A 17,677-nucleotide genomic window follows, 5' to 3' on the forward strand; every position below is an offset into this window, starting at 1 on the left:
AGAAATAAGAAATAAAGAAGATATACAGACATACCATATTGAAATAAACTTATTCTATGTTTGGTGTAACAAAAACCTCCTGCAACTAAACGTTCAAAAATGTAAATCAATAGCATTAGTAGAAAAAGAAACAAACCAGAAAATACAATTGTATTAGGAAATCAGGCAGTAGAAAAGTGTGAACGAGTTAGGGATTTAGGAGTTATAATTGATTCAAAACTAGCATTCACTGATCATTATAATACAATTATCAACAAAGCAAATAATATGCTTGGCTTTATCAAACGATTCAGTTACAATTTTCATGACCCGTATACAATAAAATCACTGTACATTTAATATGTAAGATCAATACTTGATTATTGCAGCATAGTTTGGTCACCTTTTTCATTCACGCATGAGGAACAGAGGAACGATTAGAATCAGTGCAAAAGCAATTCTTACTATTTGCTCTTCGTAAATTAGGTTGGACAAGATTTCCTCTTCCATCTTATGAAGCACGCTGCATGCTCATCAACATTCAAACATTGAAAGCGCGTCGTGAATTTGAAATGGTTTCGTTTGTGAACGATATAGTATCGCATCGAATTGACTCAGTAGAACTGTTATCAAAGCTTAATTTTTACATACCTTTTCGGCAAAATTATTGAAATTGGTCGAGGGGCAGCTGAGTATTTAATGTTCAAAATCTTTCATAATTTTATTCAGGTTCGATTTTCGGTTTTTGGTTTTCACAAAGTGTACCCCCATATAGAAATGAAAGACGTAGTCCAACGTCTAAAAATAGTATCCTGTTCTCCGTTTTTGCCAAGTCTGAAGCTAATAGTGAAATCGAATACTTAATTGTTAAGTTAACAAAGGCTAACTTAATGTGTGGAATTGTTTATAAACCACCCGATGAAAACCTGAACAAAATGAAAACGATTTTTGAATTCATCTCAGAAACACTGGCCTCTGAGCCTAATGTTGTGTTAATGGGTAATTTTAAAGTAAATATTTTGGATGTAAATTCTTCCAAATGTCTTAGTATGATAGACCAACTGAATACTCTCTCTTTTAAAATAGTGAATTTGTCACCCATACGCCATCTACCTGGTAGAACCCCGTCTCTTATTGATTTTTTTGCCGGAAATCCATCCAATGTGAATACTACCTACCAATATTCTGTTAGCAGTATTTGTGACCACAATTTAATATGTATGGACTTTAAATTAAAAAAAAAATCTCAAAATCTACACCCGAAACCTATTATACGGGATTTACAAAAAATAAATATGGATGCTCTCTGTTCTTATTGCGATGTAAATGACAAATTGGATTACCTGAACATTGCAATATTGTCAAACATAAACCGTTAAGCGCCTTTAACCAGAAAACTGGTAAGAGACCCTTCAACTCCATTCCATGGCTCAACCAACATATCCACAGGATGTTCAAAAGTCGTTCAGAAGCATACTACTGTGTGTTAAGCTACGTAACTTAACTAACCGTACGGTTAAAAACACTAAACTTGAATACTTTACTTCCCAACTTAGTGGTATTCTTCCTGCTAAAAAACTTTGGAACAATATTAAGCGACTCGGGTTACAAGACTCAAATACGAATGTTGGTGGTGGTGATGTCACTGTAGATTCATTGAATTGTTATTTTGTTTCACATTGTGCCCCTTCATCGTTTATTGAAATTGTGTAAGCTGATGAACTTTCTGCAAATTTTTCATTCATAGGTATTACTAAATAGTAACGATATTTTGGAAGAGTTTGCGTCTGCTTCATGTGATTCTGACACAATGAAAAATCTTGGTATTGTAATGGATTTAAACCTCCACTGGAATTCTCAAGTCAATGCTGTGTGCAGCAAAGTGTAGTGTGCACTTCACTCCCTAGTTGTGTTACATCACTCCACGTCTCCACATAGCAGACTTCAGCTAGCTAGATCCTTGATCGTTCCGTTATTTTTTACGGCGCTTAACTTAACTTCTAATACAAATACACATAAATTAAATTTGTTATTTAATGCCGTTACCATTTACGTGTACGACCTGCGGAAATACGATCACATTTCTATCTTTTCTTATTTATTTTTGGATGCGATTTCGTCAACTACATGAAACTTCGAATTTGAATTCAAACTTTTAAAATTTTAAACGTAAGTCCGATACCTCTTCAAAACTTCTTTTGTAACTAAAATTCTTCTAGGTCAAATGTTTTAATTATTCCAAGATGCTCTACAATTTTTTTAATGAATCGTTGCGCTATCGTTTGATTCGTTTATAGAATGAACTACCGAGGGAATGCGAGATAGCAAGAAGTTTAACAACACTTAAAAACGTATGCAGCAACTACTTCAGTTAGATTAATTTACACATCGATCGTACGCAGCACCAGGGCTGCAAAATCTCATCAATACACGGTGATATGGACAATTCTGCTTTGGTCACTCATTTGAGGGGCGCCGCTAAATTAAATGACTCGAGCAACACAATTACATGGAGCCGTTAAAGTTAGCAAGCACTTACATCCTGAACTGCTAGGTTAACAAAAATGTGACACATAATGCACGAAATTACACTTTTTACTACCAGGTGAATCTTTATCATTGAAGAAAAAATGAATAAGATTTTGACGTAGGCTTTTTGAGGATCAAGTGTCAGTGACTATGTGAAAAACAATTTTGTCAATATCGCGCAAAAGTCTGTCAATGACAATAAAAAATCTCAGCACACAAAGTAGAAAACCAAATTCACTGCCCAAAATATATCATTATTGAAGAAAATAAATTTCAATTAAATCTGCACTGATTTAATCATCGCTCAGAGCAGATAAACCACATCAGCCGTCATTCACAAATACAGCACACACGAGATTATACGACACTGTACCATAGGTGGCCAAATTTGGGTAGCCGTCGTTCTCAAACTCGACTGACACCTTAATGTGTCAGTATGTTAAATGAAGAGCTACTCAACCGAAACCGTTTGTTGGTCGTGTTTGTGGCGATGAATGCTCCAGAGTGCGATAGGCATTGTGCATTTGCATTTTGCGTAGGTGTTGTTCAATTAATTTTCCGCTCGAATAAACGGTTTCAATCTGGTGCAATTTCAGCCCGAGGTGAAATAGCTTCACCGCTCGCCTCGGACACATTTCAATTTTCTGATATCCCCTCGGACTCGAGAAAATTATTCTGACAATCATTTACCCATTATTACACAGCTAAGCACATTATCTTTTTTTATTTTACGGTTTCACGAGATTGATAACGTTTTCGAAGAAGGAATTCATCAAGAAACCGTTGAATGTGATTCACAAAGTATTTCCTGATTTTTTATTTTTTTTTTCCTTTGGTTTGTTTTTTCCGTCGATCTTGTTTTCCGTGCTGAGCACCAATGCTACCGACGTGCCAGGAAGGCAGCTCCCACACCTGGACCCTACCTATCGACCTCATGAACCGGGGACCAAGGGCTTTACTTCCCATCCGAAGGAAGGCGTGATCAGAGATGTTATGCCTCAGAACATCCCGGCGGCGCCGGCTGGGATTGAACCCAGGCCTGCTGGGGTGAGAGGCTATCACGCTTACCACTACACCACCGGCGCCGTTAGGAAAGTATTTCCTGAGCTCATCATCAATTAACATTGTTTCTCGTCATTCTAAGCAGCGTCCGCGCTTCAATTAACATTTTCACAGTGTCACGCACACATATGACGTGTTTGTTGGATTACATTTATTTGCTGCTTGCGTTTCTATCCATTCCAATCAACAGAATTGTCCAGCACTGTTTGAAAGCGTTTTTACAACGCTTCGAATGTCTCATTATTGGATGCCCTTTTTTCTTCAGTAAACTTTCCATTTGAAATACAAGCTGTTGTATTATCGGCATCTCCAAATTAGCCTCATTTTGTAGTTGTCATTTGAAGTAAAATCTGGTATAACAGGATTCTTAGTCGAAAAACAATTAAAGGGTTGTTTCCTAGACACGACCGCAGTATGACGTAGAACTACGCAAAATTTGATGTATGTCATGCATTTTTGACTATATCTTAAATTTTTCAAGTATTTCAATGCTCCGGTTATGATTTAATGTTGGTTCAAGTATTTTTCCTGGAATGTAATAAATTATTAAAATTTAAATGTGGGGTATTAAACAAGCCGTTATGTATATTGGAGTAGCACCCCAGTATAGTTCAAAAAGACACCATGCATGTTGCGAGAAAAAACAATTGCCAAAAAATACGTTAATTTTTTTTCAGTAGCTCCATCATTAGTTTTAATTTAGGTCTCTGTAGCAGAGAAGATTGAAGGTTGCATTTTATGATAACGCAACAGGCAGTCATCAAAAGAATCAGAAGACGGTACTTTCAATATTGAACAGGAGGAAGGGGTATATCCATGATTACCTCTCAACCCAGCAGGCCTGGGTTCAATCCCTGTCGGCGCCGCCGAGATGTTCTGAGGCATACACTCTCTGATAACTCAAAACTATGTACTTTACGAAAATATAAAAACCGAATAAACGACTTTCGAAAATGCTTACTATGTAGGGGAATTTACGGATTCGGTACTTCTTTACCTATTATCGTCGAGAGGTCGAGTGTTATCATATTCCAGAACATCGTTTTGCAAAAACATAACACCTTACGAAATCACTTGTCATCTGGCAATAATAGGCAAAGATACCCTATAATCCCATTAATCCCATTTTATAATTTACAATTAAAGAAAACCAAGCTACAAATTTACTCAACATTAAATGTTCACACTTAATTTCAATGCCATTTTTATTTTGTTGTCTTCACAGATTTGTCAGGCGAGAACCTGGATTCTGTCACTGGGCTTCACGTTGGCTTACGGAGCAATGTTCAGCAAAGTGTGGCGTGTCCACAGATTTACAACGAAAACAAAAACCGATCCAAAAGTAAGATAAATTTCAAACCCCTCTGATTATTTCCCATGCAGGATAACGGTTTACATATTGGCTCTATGTTCCTATAATGTCCCGATTATACTTTATCTTTTCAAAGGCATCACGGAATCGTGTGGCCCAGTGAATTATTTGTTTTAACATTTGCGTGCCTAATGTCTGAATTTGCATAGATTTCAAAATTCAATTAGCTCTAAAAACATAATTTCTCAATCTTTTTCTTCACAACAAATTGCATTTTATCGGAAATCTATTGAAGTTTTGGATTCCATCTGGACATATTTGGATCAATACATGGTTCTGGAGTTATTCCGGTTCCCGTTGGGGTCACTTTTGGTCGGCATTCGACTTTACTGTTCTGTAATAAGTATACACACGATGAGCATCATGTTTTTTCTCTCAAATGATGTAATTGGACCAATGGCAGCTATACCGACGGTCCACGATCACATTGGGCATCCCGGAAATGTTCCGGTGCCCCGGGGAAGTGGCCAATTCTCAACAAGAACCAAAACCCATCGTGCGACATATCAAACTTCATGATTTTACAAATCTTGGCCGGTAATGGTCTTATTGAGAGTCCATGGTCACACTAGACCTCCCAGACATGTTCTGGTGCCCCCGGGGAAGTTGCCAATTCTCAACAAGAACCAAAACGCATCGTGCGACATATCAAACTTTTTCATTTGACAAATCTTGACCAGTAATGACTTTATGGAGAGTCCATAGTTAACATAGCCCTCCCGGAAATGTTCCGGTGCCCCCGGGGAAGTGGCCAATTCTCAACAAGAACCAAAACCCATCGTGCGACATATCAGTTCAGTTGTGCGGCATAATCACGTCAGTAATGGAAAATTCACTGTTGATATAGAGAAAATTAACACGCCTAAAGATGCGTTTGAAGTGTTCATGGACCACAGTATTATTGAAACTATTGTAAAATACACGAATGCGGAAGGTGGCCATGACACTTTATTCAAGCCTGTAAATATAGATTCAATGCATACGTTTATTGGAATCTTGATTGGTGCTGGGAAAAATCATGATTCCAAAATTAATGCTCGGGAGCTATGCACGCGTATTTTATTCTGCCATCATGAGTCGAAACAGGAAGTTGTTGTCTAAAATTAAGTTCCTTGGTGATTTCCCAATAACTGAAAAAAATCCGAGAAAATATGCGTAGCTCTTACATTCCTTCTATGGATTTGACTGTAGATGAGCGAATGATTCCTTTCCGCGGTAGATGTGCCTTTAGAGTCTACATGAAAGGAAAACCATGTAGATACGGCATTAAAGTTTGGGCTGCAGTTGATGATCAATCTTTTGTTCTTACCAATTTTGATATTTATGTAGATTAATAATATGATCTTCTTGTGAATTAATTATTTAATTTAATCATTTTATAACAACATTGACAACATTGTGTAATACTAAAATTTAAAATGTTCACTTCTTCATGACTTAACCTTTTATTTTAATCTCTGATTACGTGATTATTACAATCAGGGATATTGAACTGCACAAAGCACATACATGTGCAATATGCTAATACTATGAGCTTTTGCTAATTAAAAATAAACGCTCATGCACAATTATCTCATTTTCCAAAATATAACAATTTTTAAAGTTTCAGTGAAGCACAATATTGTTCCATGGTACGAAAATAAGACCCAAAATGTTGCTCATTTTTACATTGATTGTGGAACTACTTTTTATTGCAATGAGCTTATTTTGTTCTTATTTTGTGCGCTCTTTCATAGATCGCACATCTTTCAAAATTGTAGCATGCTTTCTCTTGTATCCTGCTCTCAAAAAAAAACCTGTGCAGGAGATTTAAAGCGCACATACGATTCCTGATTACAATACAATTGTGAATTGACATTTTTTTTTGTTTTGTATTCAGATAATACTTATCTTGCTGCTTTCGTACTACGATCGTAAGTCTTGTTAAATTTTTCAGATTACGGGAATTTTATTTTTTATTGTAGAGGCAAAACACCTTCGGTACTTCTTAACCTATTATCGTCAGGGAGTGCATGAAGGTGCGTCATGCTCCAGAGCATCCTTTTGGGAAACTTAACACTCTACGACTTTTTTGAACCCCTGACAATTATAGGCTAAGGACATGCCGAAGCCGACATCTTCTCTAATGACAAGGCAAATTATTATTATTTATTAGGAAAAATCAACGATAAACCCGAGAAGAATCAAGGACAGCGTGTTGTAACACAACTGATGAAACCATTCTACAACTCTGGACGCAATAATAATAATAATAATATCTATATACAATCTTCACACTGCCGTACTCTAACGGAACTATCAACTCTATGCTTTCATCTACTCCATCTATCGTATAAAAATTACCACAACAGTCTGTTATTTGAAATTAGCATCTTCAACTATAAAATAATGTTTTTTTTTAATAATAAAACCAAAAGATGGTATGATGACATGTTTTACTTGTAACTTACCAAAAGAGGTTACACCATATGCATTTGAAACATAAAACCTGTAAATGTTGCTTTCTATTAGTCACAATCAGCGATTTTCTGATCGCTGAGTGAGTGAGTGAGTGAGTGAGTGAGTGAGTGAGTGAATGAGTGAGTGTGTGAAAAATCGCTGATTGTGACTCTCATAAAGTGAATTATTTCATAATTAAGAAAAACATTGTTCTAGCTAAAATGAGTATTTGCATCCTTGGCTCTAGCTAAAGGTTTGCACGACAAAGGTCTTGTGTCCTTGGGTACTCTAAGATGCAATAAAAAAGAAATCCCACCAGAGTTCATCGATAAGAAAAAAAATAGAGCCTGGCACTGTACTACATGGTAACAGTGAAGAAATTATGCTCACATCTTGGACCGAGCGTAAGGGTAAAACTGTGTTGCTTCTATCTATGGATCGAGAATCGATAGACGACATTGAGAAAAATTCTGAACCATCAACTTCTAAGAAGAGAAATAAATCAACTCTGTCAAATTCCATGAAAGCGAAAATAAGTATGCAAGTTAATTGCTGTTTCTTATAATAAAAGAAAATATACCCAGGGACACCGGGACATGCCAGAGAGGGCCAATGGGATCGTGGGCTCTCAAAAAGACCATTACTGGCCGAGTTCAGCAGAATCATAAAGTTTGATATGTCGCATAACGTGTTTTGGTTCTTGTGGAGAATCAGCCACTTAACCGGGGAACATGCCCGGGAGGGCTGGTGTGACCGTCGAGTTTCATTAAGGCCATTACCGGCCAAGATTTGTAAAATCATGAATTTTGATATGTCACACGATGGGTTTTGGTTCTTGTTGAGAATTGGCCACTTCCCCGGGGCACCGGAACATGTCTGGGAGGGCTAGTGTGACCGTGGACACTCAATAAGACCATTACTGGCCAAGATTTGTAAAATCATGAATTTTGATATGTCACACGATGGGTTTTGGTTCTTGTTGAGAATTGGCCACTTCCCCGGGGCACCGGAACATTTCCGGGATGCCCAATGTGATCGTGGACCGTCGGTATAGCTGCCATTGGTCCAATTACATCATTTGAAAGAAAAAACATGATGTTCATCGTGTGTATACTTATTACAGAACAGTAAAGCCGAATGCCGACCAAAAGTGACCCCAACGGGAACCGGAATAATTCCAGAACCATATATTGATCCAAATATTTTCAGATGGATTCAAAAATTTCAATAGATTCCCGATAAAATGCTATTTGTTGTGAAGAAAAAGATTGGGAAATTATGTTTTAAGAGCTAATTGAATTTTGAAATCTATGCAAATTCAGACGTTAGGCACGCAAAGGTTAAAAGGACTTTGGTTTGAAAAGTAAGCAAAGCAGTACATCTATAAAGTTGCTTTCTAAAGCATACCTCGGAAATAGGATACGACAAAGTACCGCGGGAATGTGCTTCAACATATGTTTAGGGATTTAACGCACGCTAACATATATTCAAGTGATATGCATTGATTTGAAAAGGGAATGATAGAATCCTATAACGAAAACATGAGGCCAATATTGATGTTTTACACTAACAAACATTTTGATGAATTTTATTCGTATTGATTATGTAGAAAAAAGTGGAACCGTGGAAACTCTACACCATGGTTACGGGCTTACTGACAGTGGACCTGGTAATACTGCTTACGTGGCAAATTCAGGACCCTCTGCAGCGGCGCTTGGAAACATTTCCCCTGGAGGATCCCATCTCTAGCAATGATGACGTGAAAATACGGCCGGAGCTCGAACATTGCGAAAGTCATAACAACTCGGTGTGGCTAGGTAAGAGTGTTAATTGATGTTGATAGTTGATTGATGTTTGTTTTTATCGCTGATTTGCCGGAAGCACTGCAGTATCGTTTTAATTAACGCGATAACAAACCGGAAGCAGATAACAATACAAAAGAGGTGATAGATTAAAAACAATTCAATCAATTAAGCAAACGTGAAGCATGGTTGAGTCATTGTTCAAATTATGTTAATATTCTATTGGGAAATTCGGAATAAATAGCCACAATCTGACAAATTAATGATAAACGTATGACATGTTATGTTTGAATTGAATGCGTCATTAACTTTGCTGTCGTTTTTGTTTTACCTGCAAAACCGTATTCCAAAATTATTCAGCCAGTACCCAAGTAACAAACACGGACATAGCGGTTGTTCAGCTGTATATAACCAAAAAGGCGCAATAACGTATTTGGGTAGACTTCGAGTTTATATTTGCTTACAAACAGATGATGTTGAAATATCAATCACTACACCGCTAATACGAAGGAAAATGTCTTTAATGTTGGTCTATGGATGTAAGATTGGGCCCATCACTAAAAATCAGCTATTTATCAATTTTATCTAATTTGGGACGGTACTAATGGATATTTTTAGCTGCTATTGAAAATTTTGTCGATTGCTGAAATTAGGGGCCTTTAGACCGACCTGCTATGAAAACAAAATTGCCTTGAATCTTGCGAGGATCCTGCTATGGAAAACTATAAAAAGTGGTTAATATTATAACTGCATAGTGTCGTCGGCAAAGTTGATTGTTGGCTTCTTTCATTCCATTTGGCACATTCTATCGTGACTTTACTGCGTTTTGAATTATGTTTATATTTTAGTGTTTATGTAGTAACTGAAAAAAATGACCACTAAGATGTGGGTTAGCCATTGCTCGTGCAGGCGACTACTACTGCCTCTACCCTTAACATGAAGTAGCTACTGTACTTACCCATAGATGTCCCCATTTGTCCCCGTATCATTGTGCGTTGATAAGTCAATGTCAGCACCCTCTCAGATTCCATTGCATTTTAATGGTTAAAAGACTTTACTAAGCAATTTTTCATACGTATTTCGATCATATGTCCGGAGCCGGTTGACCCATTCCTAAAATGTTCAATAGCATGGGACCATACCTGTAGTTTGGAAGTAAAAAAAAGGTAAAAAAAAAATCAACTCTATGAAGTGTGTTTCCCCGCTACTAAACGAGCAAAACCAGCACATGAGCAAAATGCACAGAATCACAGAAAAATGCACAAAAAAGTATTATTAAACGTTGAACTTAGCCACACGTACCACAAAATCAAATGTTTCAAGCAGGAAACTACTCAGTAGGGTTGCTTCCAACATCGTGGATAGGTTCATAGAGACCCCAAAACCAGTCCTACGATGGTCGTACGGTGTCACAAGAAGCAAGGACGAATGCCAAGTATCAACGCCTACTGGATAGGTCCGTCCATATCAGGTTAACACCAACGTGAATGAATGCAACGTAGGGACATTGATGTCCAGATACTTGTGTACCATCAACGAATAAAGCAACACAGGACAGAAGCAGGAGTCAGGTAGCAACATACATCCAGAAATACCTAACGCGGTATGCAAATGACCGTAAAGATTCACTCACAACGTTCTGTCAACATGCGACGGCCGCTACGAGGACGTTCCTTTCCGAGAACAAAGATGTTTGCATACTCGAGTCGGATAAAGGAAGAAGGATGGTTATAACACAGACAAACAGACATAATACATTGAATATTTCTCTCTGTAAAACATCGTCGTTAAAACATATCCGCCATCTGTTGAGTACACTGTGGTGGGTAGTACGCTGAATAGATGGCGGTAGTGTGGAAATGTCAAACGCAAGGGAATTGACTTTGCGCGCCACAGGTGGGGGTACTACCAACTATGATACTTTTAAATTGACCGATAAATGCTTGTTCGATGGACATCTTGCGAGTGTTATGTCTGTTTGTCTGTGGTTATAATGTACCAACAAGACTATGACCGGAAAATGCCCCGTAACGTGGGTAGATCAACTTCTCGTGGTACGTTACGAGATGTAAGATCTACTACCAATTCCTAGTTTTGATTACTTCAAACTAGTGGAACAGTATTTTTCAGTAATCAAAGGAACACATCTTAGTCCATGTTATTTTTTAATCCTTGTTGATTGTGATAAGTCCTCGGGTTGCCTGGACCGAGGATGATCTTGAAGCAAGGAAAAAATGAGTTTTTGTAATCAAAGGAACACATCTTAGTCCTTTTACTTTTATGTCTTGTTAATAGAGACTCGGCTTTGTCCACCGAGCATAATCTTGAAACAAGAAAAAAATGTGTTAGGTAGTTATTTTTCATCTACATGATCCCTAATCTTTTATTCGCTGTTCTCTAGTTTTAAGTGGTTAAGACTAGGGTTCTGATGCATGGTCATTATCTGTATCATTACAAGTTTTTGGTGCTAAGGAATCCAATTTTGACTAACAACGGGGTGCGCCTTTGGAGGGTGTTTTTAGCGGGTATAAATAGCGGGACCTTCAAAATTAGAATCGATTCCTTGCGATGAAGGCAAGAATGACAACTGTATCAAAACCGAATACTTCATCATTTATCAATAGTGATGGAGGAATACGACATGCACTAAACTGAGGACACGGGATATACTACAATAGATCAAATTACTGGTCGCAGTAGTTTTATGCCCCGAACAAAAAAAAAAAAAAAGAAAGAATGAAAGATGACCGGAAGATGCTGGCCGTACGACCAACGACCCACAAACACACGGTGGCACGTCTATACAACCTAAAACTGAAAGATGCGCGCACCAAGTACTTACTGTAATCCACAGTGTGTCCGCAGTGTGTCCAAGGATATACGGCCAACCGAAGGCACACAAGTCGGATTTGCCACTGCGACCCGTAGTGCCCAACATTACAGCACCTACATAACAACTGTCAAAGTTTCTGGCGTACATCCTCCAGAGAGCCACTCACAGTGAGTACAACATCGAGGACAGCTTTGAGTTTGCTAACTACATCCGTAACATAACGCTACCCGAGGCATACGTACTAGTTTCTATCGATGTGGTCTCCTTATTCACTAATATCCCACAATTGTTGGTCTCTAACGATATGATAAAGGGCTGCGACACGGTCAGAGACACAACAAACATCAGTTTGTGTCTGTCCATAGAATTCTGTCTAAAGAACAGCTTCTTTCGTTTTCGAGACAAATTATATGAACAGTAGTTCGGAACAGCGATAGGCAGTCTTCTGTCGCCTATTCTCTCGGACATAGTGATGAACGCCTTGTTGAGCAACATAGACTGTCAGCTGCCGTTTGAAGTACCTGATCTGCGAAAATTTGTGGACGACCTTCAAAGCTTACAATCCACACATCCAGTTCCCCAAGGAGGAGGAAGTAGGTTATCCATACGGTGATAGTGCGCAACCCAGGCCAAACGTTGTCAACAGATTAGTATGCCATATCAATTTCGTCTGGTAGGTTGACCAAATACTTTTTATTCTATCCAACGGACACGACTAATCTACCAATACTAATACAGTTAACCACAGGACAGATATAGAGCCTTTCCAACCTAGTGTGAAACCGAACTTTTTGTCAGTGCGAACCTCAACCTGAGGTAGGTTTTAAAAACAAACGATCAAATCTACGTTTGTTAGAAAGCAAGCAAAGCCGATCTTAATATCCGATCCAGGTTGGAACTGAATAATAAACAAATTCGCTATTAGTAATAAATATGCAGGCTAACACACTAAAACATTACAATACACACAACAACAGAAATAGGCAACTTCAATCTGATACCAATAATAAAACGAATACAAACACTGAACAGATTATATCACGATACTAAGCCACAATGAAAAAAAAAAGCACCACACACATAATTTATTATTTTGAATGCACAGTAGGATGGGTCATCATGATCATTTTTTCAAAACAATGTTTTTTTGGTTCCATTGGGGGTCCCAAACGACTGTGCAAAATTTGGGGACGATTGGTTGTAACCCGGCTTTCCACATTGCATTTGAAATTTGTATGGAAATTAGTAGGGGAAAACCTACTTTTTTGCATCTTTATTACTAGGGACCACAATTTTGCACAAACCAACGTTAAAGTATAGTCCAGGAAGTGTATAACAACTTTGCTGAAAATGTATTGTGGTAGAATGCCCCTAAAAAAAAGTAATAGCCGTTCAAAGATCAATATTTCGAATTAAATGCCAAAAATCCCTTTTTCTGCCAACACTGCCGGTGTACTAATGAAAGTCAGACTCCAAATTCGAAATTAATTATTTTATCGTTTTGGTATGTTCAGATGAAATATTTGAAAACAATAGATCTATCTTATATGCGTAGTCGGAGGGGGATAGGGGGTCATTCAAATAACTTCGGAGTTTCGTATCTTATCAATTTGGTATGTTCAGACGAATTATTTAAAAACAATTTTTCAATTTCAGAGGCATATTAAGAGATGAGGGAGGGATAACTATACCCCGCCCCCTCGTCCATATAAATGGAGGTAAGGCTTCAAACTGCAATAACTTCGGATTTTCTGAACTTGTCAAGTTGGTATGTTCAGATGAATTCAAAAAACATGTGCTCCATTTAATAGGCGTAGTTAGATATGGGAGGGCTTACTGTATGCTTTTCAGCCCTCACTTATATCAATTAAAGTAAAGATAAAGACTAAAATAACTTCGGAATTTCCCATCCCTCGAGTTGTACGGATGGGTTATTCAAAAACATTTGCTTAATCTCATAAAAATAGTTGTAAAGTGAGTACTACCATTCTCTTCGCTACTATTTTGGTGCAATATGCAATGTCAGATATATTCACACAAATGTCATGGATTATGATTATATTTCATTTTAATATATTCTACGATTGCTCAAGGTACTCTTTTCGATGCTATTCTATCCCTTGAAGCAAATATTGCTGTTAAACTAGGTCTCGGGTGGATTTCTTGATAAGTCAGAAATTAGCTTCACCCCTCAGCCATACCGTTGTCAACCATCAAGGAAGCAACTCGTTGTATCGCATTGAAATAATCTGTATCATTACTCAACTCGTTTGCCGGTCGAAATTTCGAAAAAGGAATCAGCACTGTTAAAAGTGACGTTTGGCTTGGGAGCCCAACTGAAACTTAGCCCACTTAGCCTGTGTCTGAGACAAAACTGGAGAAGGCAGTTTCCGTTTTCTACTGTTTTTGGTTCTTGACGTACGACTACTTCTGTGTTTTCTATATGTGGACGGCAGTTTAATATTTCAAATAAAAGCTTTGAATAGAAATTTAAAATTTCCCAGCTGCTAATGATTCAAACAACATCTCCTCACTAACAGATGAACCGAAAAGTGGATATTAAATATTTAGACTACAACAATTTTCGTTTTAAAACTGCATACAGTAAGCCCTTCCCCCTCGCCCACCCCCCGCTGTCTAACGACGCTTATAAGATTGAGCAAATGTTTTTGAATAATTCATCGTGAGCATACCAAATCGATAAAATAAGAACCTCCAAAGTTATTTCAAACTGAAACTATTGATATGAGTGAGGGGGATGGGGTATATTATTACCACCCCCTTCACCAACTACACGTATAAGATAGAGCAATTTGTTTTTAAATAATTCATCTGAACATACCAAATCTATAAGATAAGAAACTCCGATATTATTTCAGTTTGGAATTTCGGTACGAAATTCAGGAAAATGTTGCTTGATCTCGGTAGTCTGTTAGATACACGGCGAATGAGAACGACCCAAATTTGAGTTTAGTTCACTCATAATCGCCAAAAGTGCAGGAACTCATTGATGAATAAAATTTGTCTCATGGTTTCCTGTGGAAAACCTAAAAAATCTGCCGGAAAATGAGGAAATTGACGAAAATTTTATTCAGTTTCGGAGTAGTACCAATAGACTGAGTGAATCCAATCTTTCCTTTTCTCAAATTCGGGATTTTTTCCCTGGAAAATCCTGGAAAAACCTGGGAAAACATGAGGCAAATTTGCTCATCGCTGAGTTCCTGCACTTTTGGGTCGTTCTCATTCACCGTGTAGATTGTTATGGTGAACTTTATAGTTTATTCCGTAGTAGTAGATAATTAATTTACAATGCAGTGCGAAATTGTGCTGTGTGCCGCAGAAGAATTGTTTCTTCGCTTTCCCGTAGTGATTGTCTATCTAGATACGTAGGAGCACAGTTGCCATTGCAGCTGGATCTCGATTAATTTACATTTTGCTCTCACCGTGGCGAGCTATTGGGATCCCTTAGTGAGCTGTGACATTGTACATTTATTTGTTCGTTTTAGTTATCCCTCTGTAGTAGTTTTTGAAAATAGCGTCTCCGTTTATGTGTATTGGGTCAGCAAAAATAGTCCTCTTCAGGCGAGTTCGTATTGGTGCGATTTGCGTGTGTTAGTGAGATGAAATTTTTTGTTAGCTGTGAGAAATTTTTTGTCTCTTGTCACTATTCCGTTTGTGAGCCATCTAGCTCCCAGCGTAGTCGCGTTCTACTCGGCTAACCCCCGCCGGTGGATTCAGCCTACTCCAACGGAGAGTTCTCCCGGCTTCGTCTTTCACTTCGCACTTGTGTACTATTTTCTAGTTGGTCTTCTCGCCATTTTCACTGCAGTGCTGATATGATCTGCGTTACTGCTCTGCTCTGCGCAGGTCAAAAGAGTGGGTATTAGACTGTGTGTCCATCTACCGTTCTCTGCTGCATCCCACTCCTGCTGCCACTTAGACATCGACTCCGTTCTCACCATTTTTCGTACTCCTCTGGTTTCTCTCGTCCTCCATCGAAATGGTTCTGTACGCACTCACGACTCGCATGACCATGAGCCAGAACGTACTGCTCAATTTCTTTTGGTTCTGCTTCGTTTTCAGCGCTTCAATCCAGGCTGGACCTCCGTACCTTAGTATCGATGAGGACACACTAGCCAGAAGACGCCTCTTGCTGCTGCTTGGACCAGAATTGTTCGGCATGATTCTGGCTATTGCGTTGATGACCTTCGCCGCCTTCTCGCAAGCATATTCGATGTGGCTATTAATGTTTAGCCGGTCGTTGGCGATGACCTCCCAGGTGGCGCTGTTGAATGCATTCTTCACATCAATCGTAATCACGGCGCAGTATCGATTTCCTCTCCGCTTCTGTTTGGAGGCTTTCTCGGCTCTGTCAATCACTGTCCGAATTGCATCCACCGTCGATCTTCCTTTCCGGAATCCAAACTGTCTCTCCGAAAATCCGTGTTCACTCTCAGTGCATTTCGTAAGCCTGTTGAGGATGATCATCTCCAAGAGCATTCCTACAGCATCCAGCAAGCATATTGGCATACATATTCCTACAGTATCCAGCAAGCATATTGGCCTATACGATGCAGGATCCCCCGACTGTTTTCCGGGCTTCGGCAACAGTAAAAGCTTTTGTACCTTCCACATATCAGGGAACTGACCCTCGTCCACACATTTCTGCAGCACCATCCTGAACATGTCCGGGAACTTCTGGATCGCCGCCTTCAACGCCACGTTGCGAATTCCATCCGGGCTGGAAGCTTTATTCGCTTTCAACCCTTTCGCTGCTGCTATGAGTTCCTCGTTGGAGACTTGCTCAACGTTGTCTTCATCTACCTCGCCATATGGTGTAGGTGGCCAGTTCGTTGGGACATGCTGTGAGAAAAGTCCCTCCACGATGACTTTCAGCTTGTTGGGGCACATTTCAACCGGCATCGTTGGACCTCTGATCTTCGCCATCGCGACTCAGTATGCGTTGCCCCAGGGGTTGGCATCGGCGTCGCGGCACAGCTCCTTGAAACTATTTGACTTGCTCAGCTTTATCTTTCGTTTCAGTGCAGCCCTGGCCTCTCGGAACACCACACTGCGCTTCTCTCTGTCTGCTTCTGTTCTTGCTCTCTGAGCACACCTTCTGGCTAGAAGACAAGTAGCACGGAGGGTGCTAATTTCCTCGTTCCACCAGTAAACTGGACGCCGCCTGTTCGTTGGCTCCAGTTTTCTCGGCATAGTTGTGTCACATGCCCTTGCTAATGTTTCGGTCAACTCGTTCGTGCTTAGGCCCGGGACGCTGCTGTCTACCCTTAGAGCTTCGATGGAGAGATCCTCATTGAATGCCTTCGTCTTCCACTTCCGCTCGTTTACTTTTGTTCTCCGCATTTCGCCGATACTGTACCGGATCGCCTGATGGTCACTATGGGTGTACTCTTCGCACACTCTTCAGTTCATATTTGCCATTAGCGTTCGTACTGCAGAAAGTGACGTCGATAATGGATTCCCTACCATCTTTGCGGAAGGTGCTGATGGTTCTTAAGTTGGCCAGACTGACTTCAACTTTGCCAGAGCCTCCAGTAGGCTAGACCCTCTTGCGTTGGTACATCTGCTCCCCCCATTCCACCGCCCAAGCATTGAAATCTCCTGCGATGACGACTGGTCTCCGTCTAATGAGCTCTCCGG

General features: G+C 39.3%; 1 protein-coding gene across 4 annotated transcripts in view; it reads left to right on the forward strand.

Annotated features, from left to right (window-relative positions):
- GABA-B-R1 (gamma-aminobutyric acid type B receptor subunit 1) overlaps positions 1–17,677 on the forward strand; it is a 159,240-nt gene that overhangs the window by 94,789 nt on the left and 46,774 nt on the right. For all 4 annotated transcript variants that reach the window (XM_065238019.1, XM_065238020.1, XM_065238023.1 and 1 more), the window contains 2 exons: positions 4,796–4,912; positions 8,991–9,198. In XM_065238019.1, coding sequence (XP_065094091.1) covers positions 4,796–4,912; positions 8,991–9,198 — 325 coding nt within the window. The remainder of the gene's footprint in view (positions 1–4,795; positions 4,913–8,990; positions 9,199–17,677) is intronic.

The sequence above is a fragment of the Ochlerotatus camptorhynchus genome, unplaced genomic scaffold (assembly GCF_037179485.1).
Source record: "Ochlerotatus camptorhynchus isolate MF236.1 unplaced genomic scaffold, CSIRO-AGI_Acam_v1.1 ptg000685l, whole genome shotgun sequence".
NCBI classification, from domain to species: Eukaryota; Metazoa; Arthropoda; class Insecta; order Diptera; family Culicidae; genus Ochlerotatus; species Ochlerotatus camptorhynchus.